Source organism: Mercenaria mercenaria, chromosome 13 (assembly GCF_021730395.1).
Source record: "Mercenaria mercenaria strain notata chromosome 13, MADL_Memer_1, whole genome shotgun sequence".
In the NCBI taxonomy this organism is placed as follows: Eukaryota; Metazoa; Mollusca; class Bivalvia; order Venerida; family Veneridae; genus Mercenaria; species Mercenaria mercenaria.
In genome coordinates, this window is record NC_069373.1 from 23,929,911 (window position 1) to 23,956,424 (window position 26,514).

Consider the following 26,514-nt stretch of genomic DNA (forward strand, 5'->3'; position numbering starts at 1 on the left):
AAAATTGGTCAGAATGTTCATCTTGATGATATCTAGGTCAAGTTCGAAACTGGGTCACGTGGGGTCAAAAACTAGGTCAGTAGATCTAAAAATAGAAAAACCTTGTGACCTCTCTAGAGGCTATTTTTTTCAAGAGATCTTCATGAATATTGGTCAGAATGTTCACCTTGATGATATCTAGGTCAAGTTCGAAACTGGGTCACGTGGGGTCAAAAACTAGGTCAGTAGGTCTAAAAATAGAAAAACCTTGTGACCTCTCTAGAGGCCATATTTCTCAATGGATCTTCATGAAAATTAGTCAGATTGTTCATCTTGATGATATCTAGATCAAGTTCGAAACTGGGTCACGTGGGGTCAAAAACTAGGTCAGTAGATCTAAAAATAGAAAAACATTGTGACCTCTCTAGAGGCCATATTTTTCAAGAGATCTTCATGAATATTGGTCAGAATGTTAACCTAGATGATATCTAGGTCAAGTTCGAAACTGGGTCACGTGGGGTCAAAAACTAGGTCAGTAGGTCTAAAAATAGAGAAACCTTGTGACCTCTCTAGAGGCCATATTTCTCAATGGATCTTCATAGAAATTGGTCAGAATGTTCACCTTGATGATCTCTAGCTCAAGTTTGAAACTGGGTCACGTGCGGTCAAAAACTAGGTCAGTAGGTCTGAAAATAGAAAAAAATTTGTGACCTCTCTAGAGGCCATATTTTTCGCGGGATCTTTATGAAAATTGGTCAGAATGTTCACCTTGATGATATCTAGGTCAGGTTCGAAACTGGGTCATGTGCGGTCAATAACTAGGTCAGTAGATCTAAAAATAGAAAAACCTTGTGACCTCTTTAGAGGCCATATTTTTCAAGAGATCTTCATGGAAATAGGTCAGAATGTTCACCTTGATGATATCTAGATCAAATTCGAAACTGGGTCACGTGCGGTCAAAAACTAGGTCAGTAGGTCTAAAATAGAAAAACCTTGTGACCTTTCTAGAGGCCATATTTCTCAATGGATCTTCATGAAAATTAATGAGAATGTTCAGCTTGATGATATCTAGGTCAAGTTCGTAACTGGGTCATGTGCGGTCAAAAACTAGGTCAGTAGGTTGAAAAATAGAAAAACCTTGTGACCTCTCTAGAGGCCATATTTTTCACGAGATCTTCATGAAAATCGGTGAGATTGTTCACCTTGATGATATCTAGGTCAAGTTTAAAAGTGGGTCACGTACCTTCAAAAACTAGGTCATTAGGTCAAATAATAGAAAAACCTTGTGACCTCTCTAGAGGTCATATTTTTCAATGGAGTTCATGAAAATTGGTCAGAATTTTTTATCTTGATGATATCTAGGTCACATATGCTCAAAACCTAGGTCACTATGACAAATAATAGAAATAACGACTTCATACTCAGTTCAACACTGGGTCATGTGGGGATAGGTGAGCGATTCAGGACCATCATGGTCCTCTTGTTTTTAAAAGCGAATGTGCAATATCCCGTATAAACTGACAGGTAAATGTGTCAAACGATAATAGTAGATATCCTACCTCTGTGACCTATTTGCCCTCAAGGAATTTACGGTTATTGTTTGAAAATAATATCTGACATAGTGTGGAGTCAAAAAAGACATGTACAAAGATTCATTTACTTACTAAATTAATTAAAAACCACAGCGACATCAGACTACAATTTTTTATTTACGTTCACGAGGTCACATAACCTATTCTGCCGCACTTGCAGAAGTCTGTTTGCCAAAAAACGTTTTACTCAATGTATTTAAATTGCTGCCGCTTTTTCATTATTTAAGATTTTTTAATTCTGTTTTTTGTACTTTCTTGTCAAAAGTCAGAATTTTATGACCATAGTATGTATTATTTATTTACTTTTAGAAATAAATAAATAATTAAGATCGCTCTGTTTGAAATTTTACAAATAATTGTATGAAACTTCGATCGTTTTTATAGAATTTTGCCTACATTTCTGTCGATATCTTATTAAAATTGTTATAGAATTCAAACTGTATTACTTCTCAAGCGGTGTTGAAAATTTGAAGCGATTATATTAAAAAATGAATGCACTACACGTGTTTTTTTTTGTGTACGTGTCAATAAACAAAAGTAACGGCGATACGATAGGTCGCACGTGCTCGAGGAATGGAAAATTACTGGCATGACGTTTTGATATCTTTACGATTCGCGGGTAAACTCCAGTCATAGGGATGTAATTTCTGAATTTTGTAAAGTAACTTTATATATTGCAAATGTGAAGTCATCAATTCGTGCATAAATATACGAAAGCTAGTATTTAGGATGTTCATTTCAGATTCATGAAATTCTTTTAGTAATTATTGTGAAAATTAAGTGATTTAAATTTCGGAAAAAGCACTTGTCCGTTCAGGCAACCACCTGAAAATTTTGGCTTGCCTGAAACAGGTTCTACTTGTCCCGAACTTCGGGCAACCCAGTTACGATGAAGACTGTTGATTAGGTCTTTTGTCAATATTTCATTAACAGAAAAGTGCTATAAAACTCTGTAAAAAAATATATCCAAAATGAACTATCCGGATACTGGTACACTTTCGGAATATCGTCTCAAAGTGTTTTTTTGCTTGGTTTACTTGATTCATTAGGGTAAACCAGAGACAGTTCATTAAATTTTGATGTTACTTATCATAAAAAATACGCTGATTGTCAGTTTTATTGAAGGAATTATGGAAAAATTGCATATGACATCTGGTGTAATTAGAATTGTGAATGGACATTTTAAACCTATTTTTGCCTTTGAAATTCATCAAATTTGTGCATTTTCCAGTTGAAATTACGGTAGGATCAGACTGCATTGATATACACTTACTATTATATTAAACAATGGTCTAATTTAAGGCATGCATGAAGAAATTGTTCAGGGCGCTTTTCATGTGCTCGGTAATCAGCTTGCCGCTTACGGACAATTCATTAATTGGCGCCATTTTGACAGTACAAAGGATCAGTACTCTTTATGGATTAATTTTAACACTTATTGATTCTCATCGACAAGGCATATCTACAGGATAAAAGGCGGGATTTATCAGAAGATCAAAGGCAGGAGGGTGCATTTTAAGGGCAGCGTGGCGTCAGTTAAAAAGGGCAGGACGGGGCGCCCCACTGTGTCACTGTAGAAATAACACTACAGGGACTGCGTTTTAGGCGAAGTTGAGCGATAACTTCGCTTTAAAATATTTCACTTCGCCCTTCCCGCACAGAAAAGCGAAGTTCAAGCCGCACTAAAAATGGATGGAAGGAAAACATAACCGGTAATAAAGTGCGCCGAGATTATACATCTCAGTTATGTAAAGTCTGTAAACACACTACGCAATACACAGGATGTCACCGGGAGGCACGCGCGGCGAAACGTGTCCATGACAACAAAAGATGATCACTCGATTTCAGATTGAGGCCGCAGAATAAGCTGCTAATTGTTTGCCTTTAATGTGATTGCAGTACACGATAATTAAAGAACGAAAGAGTAATAATTGAAGTTGACCGAAATCGGAGATCAGAGAGCCCGAAAACTTCGTAAAACAGCGATAATTAACTTCCGAATTACAAACCTAATTACGTGATTGACATCTGTCAGTAGCTAATTAACATACGATGCTCTGCCTACTGTCATACTTCCGTTTGTGGCGGCAAACAACATTGAAATTCACCGAGATTTTGATTGACAAAGCAGAACTTTCGAACTCAAGACGCATATCGCGGATCGAGCCGACGCACGGGACACTTTTTTTTGTGCGGGTCAAATTCGAGTTTTTCTTGATTTTCGCAAGTCAAAACACGGAACCTCGGGTCAACCGCACGCCCTCGGTACTTTATAAGGAGATGTCTTATCCAGTAATTCATGGTTTCGGATAAAAATCGTTTCGAAATTTTTATTGCCATCACAATGTAGACTACCCATTACTCCCGACGTTCATTTTTCAATCGGGATCTGCTTACAAATCATTTTAATCTGCATTTCTCTTTCATTAAAAACATATATGTTAAATATAAGGCCCTTGACAAACTATTAAATTTGTTGTTTGATAAAAATAGCAGACAACTCTTTTAGTACATTTTGAAATGTGTTAAAGGGAGGTAATACATTTAATCAGATTTTAGATTTTTTATGTCAAAATACGTAGTTTTAAAAAATACTGCCCCTGATTTTTAAGTCTTTTTATCTACTGATCAATATAAATAACATTTCATTGTAAGTTTGAGAGTTTTTTAAACTCTGTAGTTTGTCAAATTGAAGGAACAACATATAAAAGTTTTAAACTCAAAATGCTCACATGCGAGAAAAAGCTGCTCTAGGAAGGAAGAAATCCAAGAAATATTAAGTACTGGTTATATGAGGAAAGATTTTTTTTAGGGCTGTCATTGATTGGTTCTTTGTCATATCGACGATACTGATATATCGGAAGACAGATATCGACGATACATCGATATATCGATTATTAAGTTAGTGTAACAACCTATTTGTTCATGTACATGCTATATACCTTCTTGTTAATGTTATTTTTAGTTAAATTGCATGCTTTTCGTGTGTTTTAATTGTATTTATGTATTTCCCCATATAGGCAGTGCCGACTAGTTGGAAAAGACTGCTACGGGACAAGTTTAGACATGACCTTTATTGACAACTTCCGTTACTTAGGGCGCATTTTTGCAGTCATAAAAGTTGTTTTAGAGGGTCTGAGTGTTTATCTGGATAGTTTCTTTTCTCTGTGTAAAATATCGATTTTTAAAAATGGGAATCGATAAACGATCGACCAAAAAATATCGTTGATACATCGATATCGTTTCTATCGATGACAGCCCTAGATTTTTTGTGTCAAGTCGTCAAACATTTTGCAGTAAAACAGTGCAAATATGTACTGTATTGTTGAAACATTGCACCATTTTTATTTGTCATAAAAAGATAATACTACAAAATTAATGGAACTGAATAAACATTATTATTGTTATTTAATGAATGTAAGTAATGTCCTTTCTTACGTTTGCTGAACTTTCCCCAAAATTTCAAAACTTCTCCCTATTTCCCCAGGAGGGAGAAGTCACTTCTCCCTAATTTTCCAGGCTAAGGTAGTCCCTGCACTATCATATGATATACTTCCGCTGACACAAATATATCACTCAGGTGAGCGATATAGGCCTAAGGGCCATCTTGGCCCTCTTGTTGAATTATCACCCTTTTTTGAAAACCTTGTCCGGGGCATAACTCGAATACTATGTTAGGTATTGACTTGATACTTAACATATTTGTAGAGATGTCAGAGTGAGAGGGAGTGCAGTTAGAACCACAACTCTTGCTGACCACATTTCTGCTTAACACAACCTCCTTGACTGAAAAGCCCCTTATGCTACACTTATTTCAGGGAGCATCCATTGTTGTTACTGATCGCCTTGTTCCTTCTGTCAGCCATCAAGGGATTTTAATATTACTTGACAGTAATGTTCCGCATAATGAGACAATATGTCCTGCATAATATTCAGATCCCTAACTCAGAGGTCAAGGTCACACTCAGAGGTCAAAGGTCAGTTTTTTTCCCTGTCCATCCCATAACTCTCTCATCCATCAAAGGATTTTAATATTACTTGACACAAATATTCCCCATAAGTCTGTGAGATTTTAATATTTTTTGGCAAGAATGTTTTTCATAATTAGGTGATGTGTCATGCACAACTCCCAAATCCCTAACACAAAGGTCATGGCTACACTTGGGTGTCAAAATTTAATAGGTTTTTTTCTCTGTCTAATCCATAACTTAGGTTATAAAAAAAATTGTTCATTTACATTTACCCAGATATGACGGTTACCACTTCCATTTAAATGAAGCATTTGGATTTTTAGCTAGACTATTTGAAGAATAGTCTAGCAATTCTACTCACCCTGGCGTCGGCGTCGATGTCACACCTTGGTTAAGTTTTTGCATGCAAGTACATAAAAAATTCTGGTTAAAGTTTTACATGCAAGTTACTACACTCGAAACCCGTTATAACGCTACTCGATATACCGCGGTATCCGTTATAACGAGGTAGGTACTTGGCTCCGGAATTTTAGGGGTAAAAAAACAAAAACAAGTCCGCGGATGTTATTTAATTTGATCATAACCAGCGTTAAAACTACATGTACCTGTACTTTAACACCTTTGCCGTGACAACTGTGACAAAAATCAATAATTGTCTGCTAGCTTACTTGTTTGTGTATCGCCTTTGTTAAAGTTTGAATACATGTAGACATGTGACAATTAGGCAATCAGTACCGTGTCAAAATTAGATTGTTTGCATAACAAGCAAGTAACATTGGTCAGTCAACTATCAAACCGTTTAAGTTTGCACCAATTAAGCGGATGACATGAACATTTGAGTGAATAAAAAATCAAACAACAGGCCCAGTTTTGTAAAAAAAATGCAGCGGTTTTTCGTAATCATCACTCAGTTCATCGGAATTATCGAAGATTCGACGCACTGAAAGCTATGTTGAGAATGTTATTCTACTCACCCTGGCGTCGGCGTCGGCGTCACACTTTGGTTAAGTTTTTTCATGCAAGTACATACAGCTATCATTTAAAGGCATATAGCTTTGAAACTTATTTATTCTTTTTCTAGGTCAATTACCAACCTCACTGGGTCAAGTTCCATAACTCTAACATGTATTTTGAGCAAATTATGCCCCCTTTTGGACTTATAAAATTCTGGTTAAAGTTTTACATGCAAGTTACTATCTCCAAAACTAATGCAGATATTGAATTGAAACTTCACATGTGTCTTCGGGGTTATAAAACTAGTTGATAGCACCAAGTCCCATAACTCTGACCTTCATTTTGGCCAAATTATGCCCCCTTTTGGACTTAAAAAATTCTGGTTAAAGTTTTGCGTGCAAGTACATACAGCTATTACTAAAAGGCATATAGATTTGAAACTTATTTTTTCTTTTTCTAGATCAATTACCTACCTCACTGGGTCAAGTCCCATAACTCTGGCATGTATTTTGGCCAAATTATGCCCCCTTTTGGACTTAAAAAATTCTGGTTAAAGTTTTGCGTGCAAGTACATACAGCTATTACTAAAAGGCATATAGATTTGAAACTTATTTTTTCTTTCTCTAGATCAATTACCTACCTCACTGGGTCAAGTCCCATAACTCTGACATGTATTTTGGCCAAATTATGCCCCCTTTTGGACTTAGAAAATCCAGGTTAAAGTTTTACATGCAAGTAACTATCTCCAAAACTACTACAGATATTAAATTGAAACTTCACATGTGTCTTTGGGGTTATAAAACTAGTTGATAGCACCAAGTCCCATAACTCTGACTTGTATTTTGGGCAAATTATGCCCCCTTTTGGACTTAGAAAATCCTGGTTAAAGTTTTGCGTGCAAGTACATACAGCTATTACCAAAAGGCATATAGCTTTGAAACTTATTTATTCTTTTTCTAGGTCAATTACCAACCTCACTGGGTCAAGTTTCATAACTCTTAACATGTATTTTGAGCAAATTATGCCCCCTTTTGGACTAAGAAAATTCTGGTTAAAGTTTTACATGCAAGTTACTATCCCCAAAACTAATGCAGATATTGAATTGAAACTTAACATGTTTCTTCGGGGTTATAAAACTAGTTGATAGCATCAAGTCCCATAACTCTGATATGTCCCCTTTTGAACTTAAAACTCTTTTGATATTTAACATTTTGGGTAATAATTTCCTGCTTCTGTGACAATATTTCGAATAGTCGAGCTTGGCTGTCTTACGGACAGCTCTTGTTAATATCGTATATTAACGACGGTGATTTAACAATTTTCTGTCTTATTTATCGATTTTCTTCATGTATTCAAAATTAATTTTTTTCAAGACTGTCTGCGTTTTTTTCTCTTTTAGTTACATAAACCCCCAGTGCAATTGCATATATGTAATTCTCACGACCAAGCACTCCTCACACAGCGTTATATATGTTTACTTCCGGGATACACAATTCCAACTTTCTTTTAGAATCACGACAAAATGAGAAGATGACACAGCGTTATAATTCTTTAAATGTATTTTTCAGTAGCATTTTAGGTAAATAAATGTCCCATTTATAAAATTCTTATTTCTTATTAACATAAAACAGCGTCTAAATTACGTCTAATACATTACCGGTGGGTGGGGTATTGTATATACCGCTGATACGATCAACCCGCGTTATAAATTTAATCCCACTAGACCCGCGGGTCTCGAACCTTGGACCCCGACGACAGCGTTATAACAGGGTCCCATTGTATCTACAAAACTAATGCACTGAATTGAAGCTTCACGTGTGCCTTCGGGGTTATAAAACTAGTTGATAGCATCAAGTCCCATAACTCTGATATGCATTTTGGTCAAATTATGTCCCCTTTTGAACTTAAAACTCTTGATATTTAACATTTTGGGTAATATTTTCCTGCTTCTGGGACAGTATTTTGAATAGTCGAGCTTGGCTGTCTTATGGACAGCTCTTGTTTCAAATGTAGTCTCTCGTTTATCATAACTTACATTTATAAGTAATCTCATTTATTCTGTTAAGTTGTTATAGTCTTTTATCTTTTATAATTTTAGGTCAGCTGCCAAAAGACCTTCGACATTATTTAGGTTCTCGTTTTCCTAAAGGATCAATTGATCATGATCAGCAGCAAACAATTCGTGATAATCTCTACCTCAGAACAGTGCCATGTAAGTATTTACGGGACAGTATGCGATATATTTTATACTTTTGGCCCAGTACTACAAGTATCTGTTAATTTGTTATAATCCTTTCCTAAACAAAACAAAATTGTCTGTCAAAACCCAGAAGTCATAAGTCACTATTTTATAAGTTTGAATGTTTGGAGTAAGTTTAAGTGTACACAAAATGTACAGCTAAACCCTCGCTATTTTATACATGAGAATGTTTGGAGTTAACTGAAACATACAGCTAAATTCTTACTATATGTGAGAATATTTGGAAGCTTAATCTCCACTATTATGTACAGGAAAAGTTTTGAGTAAGCTGAAGTGGAATAAAGTGTTCTGCAAAATTCTCACTATTACATCATGTTAGAAGTGTAAAGTAAGCTGAGGGGTACAGCTAAATCCTCACTTATTATGTAAGTGTTAGCTGGAGACTAGTGTACATCTAAGTTCTCAGTATTATGTACCAAGGAATGTTTGGAGTAAGCTTAAATGTACAGTTAAATTCTCATAGAGATGGTCTGGTGTCCTGCATCTTCTACTGATCAGAATTACACCAAATCTGGTATGAACTTCTCTCAAGTTAATTCAAATGATTATATATTGTTGGCCCCTTGTAATGCTGCCAGAGCGTTAATTATAAAAACATGGGAACAACTTATGAAACACTATAGTCTAGATCTTCATCAAACTAGGTCTGTAGTATCCTTGTATGGTTCTCATTATGTCTCCCCCGTAGATGGGAGACATACTGTTTTTGCCTTCGCCATCTGTCGGTCCGACTGCATTAAGCTTGTCCAGCTTTCACAGGTTAAACTGCTGGCTAGACTTTGACAAAACTTCACAGGAGTGAACAGTTCCAAGCCTACTTGTTCATATCTCCGGCATGTTCTGCTTTGTTGCACAAAATGGCCCCAAGAGCTAAATATAGAAAAACCTTGTCCTGCTTTCACATGTCAAACTGCTGGCTAGACTTTTGACAAAACTTCACAGGAGTGAACAGTTCCAAGCCTGCTTGTGCATATCTCCGGCATGTTCGGCTTCGTTGCACAAAATGGCCGCAAGAGCTAAAAATAGAAACATCTTGTCCGGCTTTCACAGGTCAAACTGCTGGCCAGATTTCGACGAAACTTCACAGGAGTGATCAGTACCAAGCCTAGTTGTGCATATTGCGGACACGTTGCGCTTTGCTGCACAAAATGGCCACCAGAGCAAAAGATAGAAAAATCTTGTCTGGCTTTCACAGGTCAAACTGCTGGACAGATTTCGACGAAACTTCACAGGAGTGATCAGTACCAAGCCTAGTTGTGGATATCGCTGACATGTTCCACTTCGCTGCACAAAATGGCCACCAGAGCTAAAAGTAGAAAAATCTTGTCCGGCTTTCACAAGGTCAAACTGCTGGCTGGATTTCAAGGAAACTTCACAGGAGTGATCAGTCCCAGCCCCAGTTTTACATATCGCTGGCACGTTCCGCTTAGCTGCACAAAATGGCCACCAGAGCTAAAAATAGAACATAGGGGGAGACATACGTTTTAGTGACAAAAATACATTAGTCCCTTTTAGAATCTTTAGGAACATGTGTTCAAATGATTCTGGTTAGTCCCTTTTAGGGTGCGCTATAGTTAAAACTAGAAAAGCCTTTAGAGATCTCGTGAAACACTAGATGTGTCTTCACCAAAGCTGGTCGGTAGAGTCCTTGTATGGTCCTCTCTCAGATTTGTTGAAATAGTCCAGCTTGACCCAGTTCAGGGGCTGCTAAAGCTACAGATAAAAAATGGAACAAAGTTCTGACAACTTCTTATGAACTTTAGATGGATCGTCTCTGAACTTTGTAGCATTGTTGTACAGTCCTCTTTCATACTTGTTTAAACGCTTCTGCTGGGCCACATTTAGGGGCTGCCAGAATAAAACAGTAGAGAAACCTTTAAATGACTTAAGTGGATCAATGGCTGTAGTATCCTTGCATGATCCCCTCAGATTTGTTCAAATGGTTTTAGTTGTTCCATTTGAGGGGCCACTAGAACTAAAAATAAATACCTTTAAATGACTTCTCATGAACTGCTTGATTTATCTTCACTAAACTGCAGGGGCGGCCAGAGCTTAAAATAAAAAAACAACGTTTCAATGACTTCTAATTGTACCCCTCAAAGAACAAAGTTGTAAGGGGGTGTAGGGGCCTCCGTGGCCGAGTGGTTAAAGTCGCTGACTTAAAATCACTTGACCCTCATCGATGTGGATTCGGGCCTCACTCAGGGCGTTGAATTCTTCAGGTGAGGAAGTCACCCAGCTGGCTTACTGAAGGTCTGATGTTCTACCCAGGTGCCCGCTCGTGATGAAATAATGCATGGAGGGGCTTTTCCTCCACGATCAAAGCTGGAAAGTCGCCATATGACCTATAATTGTGTCGGTGCGACGTTAAACCCAACAAAATAAATAAAATAAAGTAAGGGTGTGTATACTGGTTTCAGGTTGTATGTCTGTCTGTCCGTCAGTAGACACAATCTTGTGCGCACCAACTCGCCTCATCCCCTTGATACAATTTAATAAAACTTCACACAAGTGATCAGTAACAACAGGAGTTTTTTGCAGAGTTATGGGACTTTGATTTTTGAGTCGGCTAAAGGCTGAAAGCCTTTTGACGAGTCCTTGCTGTTCAGCGATTCTCTAAATGGACCGAATAACACGTGAAGGGATGTAGTTCCATTAGATTTCTCAAACTTCAAATAGTTCACTGCATGAATGAAGTTAAGTTGTGTCAATTCCCTTTGCTATGACCAATATACGATGTAATCTGTCATATTTATGACTTGTAATTGTGCAATACTCGAATGTAACTCATTAAGCATAAATGTGCATTTTAAGAATTGCGCAGGCTTACAAAGCTTGGGTAACATCCAGCGAAAGACAAAAAATAGTTCCACAGGGCTCCAGATAAGATGCGTATTAGCGTAAATTACGTATAGAAATAATGCAAATACGCATGTCTAATAATTTCTAAGCGTATAAAAACGTATATAAAATTACAGAAACGCACACGATGCTTTTTTAAAAACAAAATCTGAATCGTCCAGATGCGTTAGGTAACATAGCCGATCAGCCTTAATTCTCCCACATTGAACGTAAACACGCATCGTATGATTTCTATAAACTTTGCGTGGGTTGAATTTTGCAGTCAGTAAACGGATAAATTATCGGAAGAAGATGCTCTTACTGGTTTGTTTAGTTACTACTGATATTAAAAATGATTTTAATCCTTATTTTTCGAGAAATAAACAAATCGGCGAAACATTAAATTGTATTTTCTTGTAGTTTTTGAAATCGAAAGTAGATCGTCTATGTTTAGCTGCTTTCACGAAACGAAACAACTTTTTTATGAAAAGATTTAAATAAGAGGTAATTTAACCGTAAACTTCAATGTCAGATACTGCCAATTGCTGCTGAATGTCTTCGTATCATCACAATTTGTAAAATATATTGTTGAAACTGGAGAAAAGTGTAATCGTATCCGGATATAATATTTTGGGTAAATATCGAGCTGTGTTATGAAATTTTAAGAAAAAAACTAAAAACAAACTGAAACTGGTAGACTATACTGTCAGTACATCAATCATTAGCCGACTCAGGCCCTTAAGGCCTTTGATTGTTACTAATCTATATACATACAGTCTGCATATGCATTCTTGTGCGCGCCTTATCTCCAGAACCCATGCACACAATTTAATGAAACTTAAGACAAGTGATCAGTAGTAACCCTAGTTGTGCATGGTGCATGTTAGGCTCTGTCAGAAAAAAATTCTGCACAGTTATGGGACTTTGTTTTTTGTTACTATTCTATATATATATACAGTCTGCGTATGCAGTCTTGTGTGCGCCTTATCTCCAGAACCCATGCACACTTAAGAAAAGTGATCAGTAGTAACCTTAGTTGTGCATGGTGCATGTTAAGTTCTTTCAGAAAAAAATTCTGCACAGTTATGGGACTTTGTTTTTAGCTCAAGGTGAGCTTTTGTGATCGCCCTGTGTCCGCTGGTCGTCAACAATTTGACTGTTAACACTCTAGAGGTCACAATTTTGACCCAATCTTAATGAAACTTGGTCAGAATGTTACCCTCAATAAAATCTTGGACGAGTTCGATATTGGGTCATCTGGGGTCAAAAACTAGGTCACCGGGTCAAATCAAAGGAAAAGCTTGTTTACACTCTAGAGGTCACAATTTTGACCCAGTCTTAATGAAACTTGGTCAGAATGTTACCCTCAATAAAATCTTGGACAGTTTTGATATTGGGTCATCTAGGGTTAAAAACTAGGTCACCAGGTCAAATCAAAGGAAAAGCTTGTTAACACTCTAGAGGTCACAATTTTGGCCCAATCATAATGAAACTTGGTCAGAATGTTACCCTGAATAAAATCTTGGATGAGCTTGATATTGGGTCATCTGGGATCAAAAACTAGGTCACCAGGACAAGTCAAAGGAAAAGCTTGTTAACACTGTAGAGGCCACATTTATGACTATCTTCATGAAACTTGGTCAGAATGTTAATCATGATGATCTCAAAGTCCAGTTTGAATCTGGGTCAAAAACTAGGTCACCAGGTCAAATCAAAGGAAAAGCTAGTTAACACTCTAGAGGCCACATATATGACCATATCTTAATGAAACTTGGTCAGAATGTTAATCATGATGATCTATAAGTCAAGTTCAAATCTGGGTGAGGTGGAATCAAAAAATAGGTCACCAGGTCAAATCAAAGGAAAAGCTTGTTAACACTCTAGAGGCCACATTTATGACTGTATCTTCATGAAACTTAGTCAGAATGTTAATCTTGATGATCTTTAGGTCAAGTTCGAATCTGGGTCATGTGGGGTCAAAAACTAGGTCACCGGGTCAAATAAAATAATAGTTATTAAACACTTTAGAGGCCACATTTATGACTATATCTTAATGAAACTATCTTGATGATCTTTAGGTCAATAGGTCAGGTGAGCGATACAGGGCCTTCATGGCCCTCTTGTTTGTTAATATACTGTATACATACAGTCTTCATATGCAATCTTGTGCGCGCCTAATCTCCCGAACCCTTGCACACAATTTAATGAAACTTCACACAAGTGGTCAGTACCAACTCTAGTTGTGCATGGTCCATGTTAGGTTCTTTCAGAAATATTCTGCAGAGTTATGGGACTTTGATTTTTGTTACTAAACTGTATACATAGAGTCTTTATACATACAGTCCACATAATAATGCAATCTTGTGTTCGTCAAATTGCAATGTACTGTGTATATATGGCTTTTAAACTTTGAACACTCGCTTACCATCATGGTCACACATTGCCATATAGTGCAAGACTTATCCTAATCCACAAATACTGGTACATTGTTTATCTATTTTTCTTCTTTTGTCAGAAAATCTCTGGTAATATTATGACCCCATAGTCGAGCGCGCTGTCAACAGACAGCTCTTGTTTGTTATTATACTATATACATAAGAGTCTTTATACATACAGTCCACATAATTGTGCAATCTTGTGTCCCTCAAATTGCAATGTACCGTGTCAGTGCGTGTGGGGGGTACATTCATCACCTTCAGTGATAGCTCTAGTTATGAACTGCTTGATGGACCATTACATTACAGACTTTGTAACATCCTGGCATAGATCTCTCTCAAGTTTGTTTATACTGTTCAGCTTGGCTCCTTTTAGGGGTCACCAGAGCTAAAGATACAGCATAACCAGCGTGGAACCTTCAAAAACCCTTCGATCCTCGCGGTAAAAAATTACGGGTGTTCAGTCGCGATGGCCGGACACCTGATCGGCCCTTGCAGTCATGATCACACAGGTTCGTGGTATACGGTCGCGAGGAATCGCAGTGTTCACACGAGGGACCATCGCGGTCAACGTTTTATCTTAACAGTAACTGTATAACAGTGTATTGTAGCAGTTAATTGTTAAATTTATTCTCTATAATGTATTTATTATAAGAAATAATTAATCTGTCGATCGGTATCAAATAAGATAATATTATACTGTCTCAGAATCAAATCTCAAAGTATATCACATTAGAAACATATTTTTATTTTTATCCCCGGATGAAGTCGGAGGGATATAGTTTTGGCTTTGTCCGTGTATCCGTCTTTCCGTCCGTGCGTCCCGTCCGTGTGTCCGCCCGGAGCCGTATCTAGGAAGTGGTTGGGAATATTTAAATAAAACTTCTTATATACATGTTCACCTCTATGAGGTTATGCGACCTGTCAAGTTTCAGTCAGATTGCCCAAGTAACACCAAGAGTTATGGCCCTTAGAAGTTTCTAGTGTTAACTATATAGGGTACTTTAAATATGGCAATTTCTGCTTCATAACTTGTGATATATTTGACCTAGAACTATGAAACTTAAACTGAATTTAGATCACCATAATGTGGTTGTGCATACACAATTTCGTCCGGATTTCTGTAGTTACTTCAGAGTTATTGCCCTTTAATTGTTTAAAAATCCACATATTTGTACATAACAAACTTACCATTTGGTAGAATTTCATTAAACTTCTTTCATTCTTTTCCATGAACATTTATTATAAACATGTGAAGTTGTCACACCCACTCCCCCTCCAAAAAAAAAAAAAAAATGTTTTTTTTTTTATTCCTTATTTTAGATTTTTTTTCAAACCTTCCATAAATATTTATCAACATGGAAAGTTGTACCGTTCCCCCACCTCACTCCTCCACCCAGTCATGCCCACCACACCATTCATGCATCCCTCCCCCCACCTCCCCAACATTTTTTTTTCATGTTTAGTTTTCCGTCGATATTTATAATCAACATGTGAAGTTTTGTATCACACCCCCACCCCACCATCCACAAAAAAAAAAAAAAAAAAAAAATATATATATATATTTGTTTTTTTCCATTCCTTTTTTATACTCCCGTTTGAAAAACGGGACGTATTATGGGAACGCCCCTGGTGGGCGGGCGGGCGGCGTCCACAGACTTTGTCCGGAGCATATCTTCTTCATGCATGGAGGGATTTTGATGAAACTTGGCACAATTGTTCACCATCATGAGACGGAGTGTCATGCGCAAGAACTAGGTCCCTAGGTCTAAGGTCAAGGTTACACTTAGAGGTCAAAGGTCAAATTCAAGAATGACTGTCTGGAGCATATTTTCTTCATGCATGGAGAGATTTTGATGAAACTTGGCACAATTGTTCACCATCATGAGACGGAGTATCATGTGCAAGAACCAGGTCCCTAGGTCTAAGGTCAAGGTTACACTTAGAGATCAAAGGATACAAGAATGAAAACTTTGTCCGGAGCATTTCTTCTTCATGCTTGGAGGGATTTTGATGTAACTTGGCACAGCTGTTCACCATCATGAGACGGAGTGTCATGCGCAAGAACCAGGTCCCTTGGTCTAAGGTCAAGGTCACACTTAGAGGTCAAAGGATACAAGAATGAAAAAACTTTGTTCCGGAGCATTTCTTCTTCATGCATAGAGGGATTTTGATATAACTTGGCACAAATATTCACCATCATGAGACGGAGTGTCTTGCGCAAGAACCAGTCCCTAGGTCTAAGGTCAAGGTCACACTTAGAGGTCAAAGGATACAAGAATGAAAACTTTGTCCGGAGCATTTCTTCATGCATAGAGGGATTTTGATATAACTTGGCACAAATATTCACCATCATGAGACGGAGTGTCATGCGCAAGAACTAGGTCCCAAGGTCTAAGGTCAAGGTCACGCTTAAGAGGCCAAAGGTCAGATGCAATAATGACCTTGTCCAGAGCATTTCTTCTTCATGCATGGAGGGATTTTGATGTAACTTGGCACAATTGTACACCATCATGAGATGGAGTGTCATGCGCAGGTCCCTTCTTTAGAATTACTTCCCTTTGTTGTTACTATAAATAGCTTATATTGTAACTTTTTCATTACTAGTCGTAGGGAAAAATCGAGACCACTTTTCTGTAGTACAACATGCATGTTACATCCAATTTTGAGGTGTATTTTGATCTATCTCTCCCTGGTGGGAATTTTTATGTGGACTTAGACATTTTGGGGGGGGGATTTTTTTTTTTTTTTTTTTTAAGATTTACTTCCCTTAGTTGTTACTATAAATAACTTATATTGTAACTTTTTTATAATTGACCGTAGGGAAAAACCAAGACCAATTTTCTGTGGTACAACATAGATGTTATTTTCAAATTTTAAGTGTATTTTAATTTTTAAGGTATCTCTACCTGGTAAGGAGTTTTTTTTGTGGATTTAGAAAAACAAAAGAATTACAATAGTTACTACACAACACAGAATTATAATTCTATTTGCAAATACAGGTGCTGGTGTAAAGAAATTTGTTATGACGGGCGTATATTGTGACATCCTGGCACTCTTGTTTAAAACATGTTCAAACCTTCAACATGTGAAGTTGTAACCACACGCACCATGCCGCCAACCATGTTCGAGATATCTTACTTGATTGTGCTCTCTTAAGGACCGCTGTTCTTTTAAGTTCAGATGTGCATGTTAAACAGCAACACTTGGTGCCAAACTACTCGAAGACAATATTTCATTCTAGTTACACTTCAAGCTCACATTTCAAATAGCTCCATTTAATTCTAAAAGCTAAGCTTATTACAGTAAACGTATTCCATTTAAAAAGGATCAATGTAACATACATTTATAATGTACACTTTAAACATTAGTTTTCTGTTAAATTGATTTTGACTAATGAAATTATTTGCTTCTTAGTAACATCCTTAACTTTTTGCCAGATATATTTTTTGCCATTCCTTACCACAAACCCTTTCGGTGGGGATACCAATTCATCGAATTTGCTTGTTTCTCTTGTATTAGCTAGAGGATTTGAGCAATTGTTTCAGTCCTGTAACACATTGATTTTTATTTATTTTGCAGGTACATATATTTTTGTACTTTGTTAAACTTATTTTCGTTGCAGTTTTGTGTTCTTATACTAAAAATACTTAACAGTGATACATGTATGTTGTTTAGCACCTAATGGTTTATCTTTGTTCGCAATTTGGCATAAAATTAAAAGATTATTATAGAGGTAAGTTGCTAGGTTTCTTTTTTCTTTAATGAATTTATTTGCATTAACGACTAAAGAGTTATTTTAAATTTAAAAACGTTCTGTTTTGTAACAAATTTTTATTTCCAGTAACAACTGTCCATATAAAGTTCTGTTTAGTTTAAAAACGTCTGCATTATAGATTTTTTAAAAGTGCGCAACTTTTCCACGTGAATATACAGAAACAGTGTACATAGGTTCTCTTTTGATGTTTTTAAAAGTAAAGGTCCAGTGCTTAAGGTTCATTGATCAATGAACATTTCTATATATTTGTGTGAATTACAAACTGCAAATATTTCAGTAATTATTTTCATTTGAGGAATTATTCATGTAAAATAATATGCTGGGTGAAAAGTTTGAGTGATCTTCGGAAGTATTGAGCACAAACTCTGAATGTTTTTTCTTGTCTATTCAGGAAAAGACTATGCAAGAAATAGTGTCTGATTAGTTTTCCTGCAGTATTCCTACACAAGGAGTTTTTAATATTTTTCTGTTTATACATATTTAGCTAACGTGTTCCCGTCATTGTTCTGTCCTTAACATATATGGCACATTATTATTACATAGTATTAGTACTACAAGTATGTGGGCTTCTGACGAACTGGAAGATAAGACACAACTGATGAACTAAGAAAAGGTAGACATGTAGTTGTGGACACAAAATTAGTTTTATTGCTGTTAAAATGATGAGCCATATATGGCAAGGACAGACCAAAGCATCCGTCCGTCGCAACATGCGGTGTTCGCTGCCTCCGGAAGTGACTACTCCTGAATACCTGAAATATCCAATATGGACACCTGTCGCGGCAGACAGTAAAAACGAACACACGAATTTGAATCGCAGCGACGGGTGTTCAAACGAAGGTTCCGCGTTGGCTGTACTGTAGTAAATATCCTGATGAACCACTTGATAGACTAAACATGATCGTCACCCTTGTAATAATGGTTGGATCTCTCTGAAGTATGTTCAGTTGATTCTTAGGCTGTCACAAAGGCTTTAAATAACTTTGAATGAACTGTTTTATAGATATTCACCACTTAATCGAAAGAAAGGTCAAAAGATCATGCTTCTCAGGAGAGCAACTAAGGCCCATGTTTATTGTGTGACCAATGCTGCAGAGAACTTCTTCATACTTAACAGACACAAGTGTAATTGTTTATAAATGATGACTTTCTTGAACTCTATTTATTGTGCTTTTTTGGGGCAGATAGATTTACCCTTGTCCATGTGGATATCCATCCTTTACATTGTGCATATCTGAAAAAGAATTTGACATAGAGTTATGGATTACCATTGGATTGTTGTTGAGCATGTGAAGTTGTGCATCTAATGTTTTATTTGGGAATTGCTGCCCCCTATCACAACACACACACACCTCCAATGGGGGTGGGGGTGTTTGGGGGGAGACATATTGTTTTTGCTCGGTCTGTCCGTCCGTCACACTTCATTTTCGATCAATAACTGGAGAACCATTTGACCTAGATCCTTCAAACTTCATAGGATGGCAGGGCTTATGGAGTAGACGACCCTTCTTGTTTTTGGGGTCACTCCATCAAAGGTCAAGGTCACAGGGGCCTGAACATGGAAAACCATTTCCGAGCAATAACTTGAGAACCACTTGACACATAAGGTTGAAACTTCATAGGATGATTGAACATGCAGAGTAGATGACCCCTTTTGATTTTGTGGTGACTCTGTTAAAGGTCAATGTCACAGGGGCTTGAACATGGAAAACCATTTCTGATCAATAACTTGAGAACCACTTGACCCAGAATGTTATGACCCCTATTGTTTTTGGGGTCACTCTGTTAAAGGTCAAGGTCACAGCAGATGGAAATCCATTTCCAGTCAGTAACTTGAGAACAATTGACCTAGAACCTTCAAACTTCATAGGGTGATAGGACTTAAGGGTAGATGACCATTTTCGTTTCAGGGGTTTCTTGAGCTAAGGTCAAGGTCACAGGGGCCTGAACATAGAAAACTCTTTCCAATCAATAACATGAGAACCACTTGACCCAAAACGTTGAAACTTAATAGGATGATTGGACATGCAGAGTAGATGACCCCTACTGATTTTAGGGTCACTTGATCAAAGGTCAAGGTCACAGGATGTGAACATGGAAAACCGTTTCCAATTCATAACTTGAGAACCACTAGGCCCAGAAGGGATGATTGGACATGCCAAGTAGATGATCCCTATTGCAGCCAACTGTCAGTGTCTCTTTGACTTTCGCTCCTGTCCCCTATTTACTTCTTGCCTATATGACTGTGCATTGGCGCGCTTTTCTACAAAAGCATCTTCTAGTTTCTTCTTGTATTGTCAACAGGTATCTTATATAGTGACTGGAAGTGGGGGCACACATCTAGTTTTGATAAATGTTTGATTCAAATCATGCTTATAGGAGCAAGGCAATTTGATTAATATATTGATACATCATATAGGTACCACACGGGAACCTCGACCAGGAGAAGTGAATGGTGTAGACTATACTTTCCTCAGTGAGGCAGACTTCCAGGAACTAGAGAAGAATGGGAGTCTTCTAGAAAGTGGTATATTTGATGGTAAGATTATGGATACAGTGTAACCCCCTTGTAACAAACAACCTTCATACCACATTTAAAAGTTTGGTTAAAAGGGTTTATAGTTCAGAGAAGTTTTGTCTGTGTTATCTATGCCATGGTAGCAAAAAAACAAAGGCTCTCCTTTACTTTTGTAAATGGGGTAAGGGCCCTCAGAGGTGGGTATTTTGGTGACATTTTAAAAACAAAGGGATTGCTGTCAAAACAAGTTTGTTATGGTTAAAAGATGGCCTTTCATTAAAGACAGTTTTTAGATTTTTTTTCTATGGATAAATTAAAAAAGAGGGTTATAAATATCTTTTTCAATATATGCTTTGTCAATTTCAGGGATAGTCAGAGTAAGTCACCATGCCTGTTTTAGCTCACCAGAGCGCGAAGTGCTCAAGGTGAGCTATTGTGACCGGTCATTGTCCGGTAGTGTGCGTCAACATTTGCCTTGTTTACACTCTAGAGGCTTCATTTGTGACCCAATCTTTATGAAACTTGGTCAGACTGTTTGTCTTGATGATCTCTAGGTGAAGTTCAAAACTGGGTCAAGTGGGTTCAAAAACTAGGTCACCCGGTCAAATCAAAGGAAAAGCATGTTAACACTAGAGGCCACATTTATGATCCTGTCTTCGTGAAACTGGGTCAAAATGTTTGTCTTGATGATCCCTAGGTCAAGTTTGAAACCGGGTTATATGGGGTCAAAAACAAGGTCACTAGGCCAGATCAAAGGAAAATCTTGTTAAGACACTAGAGTCCACAGTTTAAGTTTGAAACTCATGAGAATTGGTTAGAATGTTTGCTTTAATGACCTCTAGGTCAAGTTTGAATCTGAGTCATGTGGGTCAAAAACTAGGTCACCAGATGAAAGCAAAGGAAAAGCTTGTTAACACTTTATAGAGTCCACAGTTTAAGTTTGAAACTCATGAGAATTGGTCAGAATGTTTGTCTTGATGACCTCTATGTCAAGTTCGAATCTGGGTCTTGTGGGTTTAAAAACTAGGTCACTCGGTCAAATCAAAGGAAAAGCATGTTAACACTCTAGAAGCCACATTTATGACCCTGTCTTCAAGATGGTCAGAATGTTTATTCTGATGATTTTTATTTCAAGTTCAAAAAGTGGGTCATGTGGAGTCAAAAACTAGGTCACTAGGTCATTTCAAAGGAAAAGCTTGTCAACACTCTTGAGGCCACATTTATGACCCTATCTTCAAGATGGTCAGAATGTTTATTCTGATGATTTCTAGGCCAACATTGAAACTGGGTCATGTGGGGTCAAAAACCATGTCACCCGCTTAAATCAAAGGAAAAGCTTGTTAACATTCTAGAGGCCACATTTATGAACTTATCTTCATGAAACTTGGTCGGAATGTTTATCTTGATTATCCCTAGGTCAGGTCACATGCTCAAATCACATGAAAAGCTTGTTATCAATCTTCAGACCAGATTTATGATCCTATCGTTATGAAACTTGGTCAGAATGTTTGTCCTGATGATCTCTATGTCAAGGTTGAAACTGGGTCATGTGAGTCAAAAAAGATCAACTTTGGTGAGCGATATAGTTTTGTTTAAGGTATGGACAGGATAAGTGCGTGACAGTGATGACTAATTTGAGTTGGTATTAAAATATGAGAACCAAAAATTGATGGGAACTGTGAATGAGTTTTTGTGACAAATTGATTTAATTTTGCACTTTACTACAAAGAATATTTGGTAATTTACACAAATAGTTATAGAACCATTTCCTTTGATTTTAGCTCACCTGTCACATAGTGACAGGGTGAGCTTTTGTGATCGCCCTTCGTCCGTCGTCCATCCATAATTTCTTGTGAACAAGATAGAGACCACATTTTGCAAGCAGTTTTGATCAAACTTGTAGAAAACTTTTATTGGCATGATATCTCAGTTCCTTTCAAAAACTGGCCAGATCCCATCATGGGTTCTAGAGTTATTGCCCCTTAAAGGGCCAGAATTTGCTATTTTTGTGCGTCAGCAATTTCTTGTCTGCACGATAGTGGTTACATTTATGATTTTATTTTAACCAAACTTGCACACAACTTGTATCACCATAAGATCTTGGTTCCTTTCTTGAACTGGCCAGATCCCGTTATGGGTTCCAGAGTTATGGCCCCTGAAGAGCCAAAATGAGCTATTTTGACCTTGTCTGCACAATAGCAGTTTTATTATGATTTGATTTTAACCAAACTTGCACACAACTTGTATCACCACAAGATCTTGGTTTCTTTCTTCAACTGGCCAGATTCCATTAAAGGTTCCAGAGTTATGGCCCCTGATAGGACCAGAATTAGCTGTTTTGACCTTGTCTGCACAATAGCAGCTTCATTTATGATTTGAATTTAATCGAACTTGCACAAAACTTACGTCACCATAAGGTCTTGGTTCCTTTCTTGAACCAGATTCCATTATGGGTTCCAGAGTTATGGCCACTGAAAGGGCCAAAATTAGCTATTTTGACCTTGTCTGCACAATAGCAGCTTCATTTATGATTTGATTTTAACCAAAGTTGCACACAACTTGTATCACCATAAGATGTCGATTCCTTTTTATTCGCCCGAAGGGACATGTTATGTTATCGTGTCGGTGTCCGTCTGTCTGTATGTCTGTTGGTTAGCAATTTCCCTTCCGCTCTGTAACTCTTGAACCCCTTGAAGGATTTCAAAGAAACTTGACACAAATGTTCACCTCATCGAAACAAAGTGCAGAGCGCATGTTTCGGATGGCTCACTTCAAGGTCAAGGTCACACTTAGGGATCAAAGGTTATATGACATTGTTTTGTGTGTATATTGCTCTGCATTTTGCGTTGATTGCAGTGCTCTTGTTTTTATTTGGCAGATCCTTTTGTTCACTTACAATAATTTTTATGCCCCCTGCATCTACTGATGCGAGAGGCATATAGTGATTGTCCTGTCCATCCGTCCGTTCGTCTGTCCATACGAGGTTAACCAAATGGGACTGTTTCGTCTAGCATTAATACCCCTAACTAGAATGACTTGATACTAATGCAGATGTAACCTGTGACCATTCCTCATCTTCAAACATCACCTGACCTCAGTTTGACCTTGACCTTGACCTTGTTTTGGACTTAGGATGCTTTGTATGGACCATTTCTTGGTTAACCAAATGGGACCATTTCGTCTAGCATCAATACCCCTTACTAGAATGACTTGATACTAATGCAGATGTAACCTGTGACAATTCCTCATCTTCAAACATCACCTGACCTCAGTTTGACCTTGTTTTGGACAGGTTGCTTTGTATCGACAAGGATGCCACCGGGGGCATCAAGCGTTTATTGAACGCAGCTTCTTGTTTTTAATTACTTCCCTTTTAATATGTTATTATAAATAGCTTATTTAAGAAACTTTTTTATTATTGGCCGTAGGGAAAAACCGAGACCACTTTTCTGTGGTACAACATGGATGGTACCTCCAATTTTTAGGTGTATTTTGACATGTCTGTACCTTGTAAGAATTTTTTTTAATTTTGGTTAAATTCCTCCCTTTGTTGTTCCTGTCCTTTGGACTTAGATTTTTTTCTGAGGACTTAGATTTATTTTTAATTTCTTCCCTTTGTTGTTCCTGTCCTTTGGGCTTCATCAGTCAAAATCTTGCTCCTAACCTCCTCTGATGTAATACTTCAGGCATGAAACTACTGGCCTGATTTGAAAATAATTTTATATGAAGTAACTTAAAGAAAATTTCAACTATATTTTCTCATAATTCTTTTGATTGATTTTGATTATGATTTTTAGCTCACCTGTCACAAAGTGACAAGATGAGCTTTTGTGATCACGCAGCGTCTGTCGTCCGTTGTCCGGCCGTCCATGCGTGCGTGCGTGCGTCAGTCCGTATGCTTTTGCTTGTGACCACTCTAGAGGTCACATTTTTCATGGGATCTTTATGAAAGTTGGTCAGAATGTTCACCTTGATGATATCTAGGTCAAGTTCGAAACTGGGTCACGTGCCATCAAAAACTAGGTCAGTAGGTCTAAAAATAGAAAAACCTTGTGACCTCTATAGAGGCCATATATTTCAGGAGATCTTCATGAAAATTGGTTAGAATGTTCATCTTGATGATATCTAGGTCAAGTTCGAAACTGGGTCACGTGCCTTCAAAAACTAGGTCAGTAGGTCTAAAAATAGAAAAACCTTGTGACCTCTCTAGAGGCCATATATTTCACAAGATCTTCATGAATATTGGTCAGACCGTTCACCTTGATGATATCTAGGTCAAGTTCGAAACTGGGTCACATGCCATCAAAAACTAGGTCAGTAGGTCAAATAATAGAAAAACCTTGTGACCTCTCTGAAGGCCATATTTTTCATGGGATCTGTATGAAAGTTAGTCTGAATGTTCATCTTGATGATATCTAGGTCAAGTTCGAAACTGGGTCACTTGCGATCAAAAACTAGGTCAGTATGTCTAAAAATAGAAAAACCTTGTGACCTCTCTAAAGGCCATATATTTCATGAGATCTTCATGAAAATTGGTCAGAATGTTCACCATAATGATATCTAAGTCAAGTTCGAAAGTGGGTTACGTGCCTTCAAAAACTAGGTCAGTAGGTCAAATAATAGAGAAACCTTGTGACCTCTCTAGAGGCCATATTTTTCATGGGATCTGTATGAAAGTTGGTCTGAATGTTCATCTTGATGATATCTAGGTCAAGTTCTAAAGTGGGTCACATGCCTTCAAAAACTAGGTCAGTAGGTCAAATAATACAAAAACCTTGTGACCTCTCTAAAGAACATATTTTTCATGGGATCTTCATGAAAATTGGTCAGAATGTTCACCTTGATGATATCTAGGTCAAGTTTGAAACAGGGTCATGTGCGGTCAAAAACTAGGTCAGTAGGTCTAAAAATAGAAAAACCTTGTGACCTCTCTAGAGGCCATACTTGTGAATGGATCTCCATAAAAATTGGTCAGAATGTTCATCTTGATGATATCTAGGTCAAGTTCGAAAGTGGGTCACGTGCGGTCAAAAAGTAGGTCAGTAGGTCAAATGATGAAAAAACGTTGTGACCTCTCTAGAGGCCATATTTTTCATGGGATATGTATGAAAGTTGGTCTGAATGTTCATCTTGATGATATCTAGGTCAAGTTTGAAACTGGGTCATCTGCGGTCAAAAACTAGGTCAGTAGGTCTAAAATCAGAAAAATCTTTTGACCTCTCTAGAGGCCATATTTTTCAATGGATCTTCATGAAATTTGATCTGAATGTTCACCTTGATGATATCTAGGTCACTTTCGAAATTGGGTCATGTGCAGTCAAAAACTAGGCCAGTAGGTATAAAAATAGAAAAACTTTGTGACCTCTCTAGAGGCCATATTTTTCATGAGATCTTCATGAAAGTTAGTGAGAATGTTCACCTTGATGATATCTAGGTAAAGTTCAAAACAGGGTCATGTGCCTTTGAAAACTAGGTCAATAGGTCAAATAATAGAAAAACCTTGTGATCTCTCTAGAGACCATATTTTTCAATGGATCTTCATGAAAATTGGTCAGAATTTTTATCTTGATAATATCTAGGTCAAGTTCAAAACTGGGTCAAATGAGCTCAAGAACTAGGTCACTATGTCAAATAATAGAAAAAACGACGTCATACTCAAAACTGTGTCATGTGGGAAGAGGTGAGCGATTCAGGACCATCATGGTCCTCTTGTTTGACCTTCTTGTCCGTAAGTGCAATGATAACAGGTGAGCGATATAAGGCCATTTTGACCCTCTTGTTATTTCTGAGAACATTTTTTGTATATACTAAAAATGTCATTTTTGTGCTTCCCAAAATTTTGGGGGTCAGCACTTAGAGTTGCCCTTGTCCATCTGTCCTGTCTGTCCATCCGTCCAAAGCCATGTCTTTAACATACTTTGGAGTATCTAATTAAAATATAATAAAAATGTTAAAAGAGGTGCAGACAGCCATTTTACTAAAAATAGCAATGGGTTAAACGCTGCAGGATTATTTCAGCCAGGATGGTCTGATAAATTTGTACATTCATTGCATTACTGATTTCTACTAGAAAAAAATGCACATGTCCTGTAAGACGACCTATCAGAAAATTCCATTCATCCTCGGGCTGTTTCTACTCATCAATACCAGCGAACCTGAGCCAAAGGCTCATGGTGAGCTTTTGTG

The 26,514-nt window shown here is 37.4% G+C and overlaps 1 protein-coding gene across 9 annotated transcripts in view; it reads left to right on the top strand.

The window, feature by feature from the left end:
• LOC123529326 (membrane-associated guanylate kinase, WW and PDZ domain-containing protein 3-like) overlaps nucleotides 1-26,514 on the top strand; it is a 284,542-nt gene that overhangs the window by 11,756 nt on the left and 246,272 nt on the right. For all 9 annotated transcript variants that reach the window (XM_053521338.1, XM_053521345.1, XM_053521342.1 and 6 more), the window contains exons 2-3: nucleotides 8,595-8,708; nucleotides 20,230-20,349. In XM_053521338.1, the coding sequence (XP_053377313.1) occupies nucleotides 8,595-8,708; nucleotides 20,230-20,349 (234 nt within the window). The remainder of the gene's footprint in view (nucleotides 1-8,594; nucleotides 8,709-20,229; nucleotides 20,350-26,514) is intronic.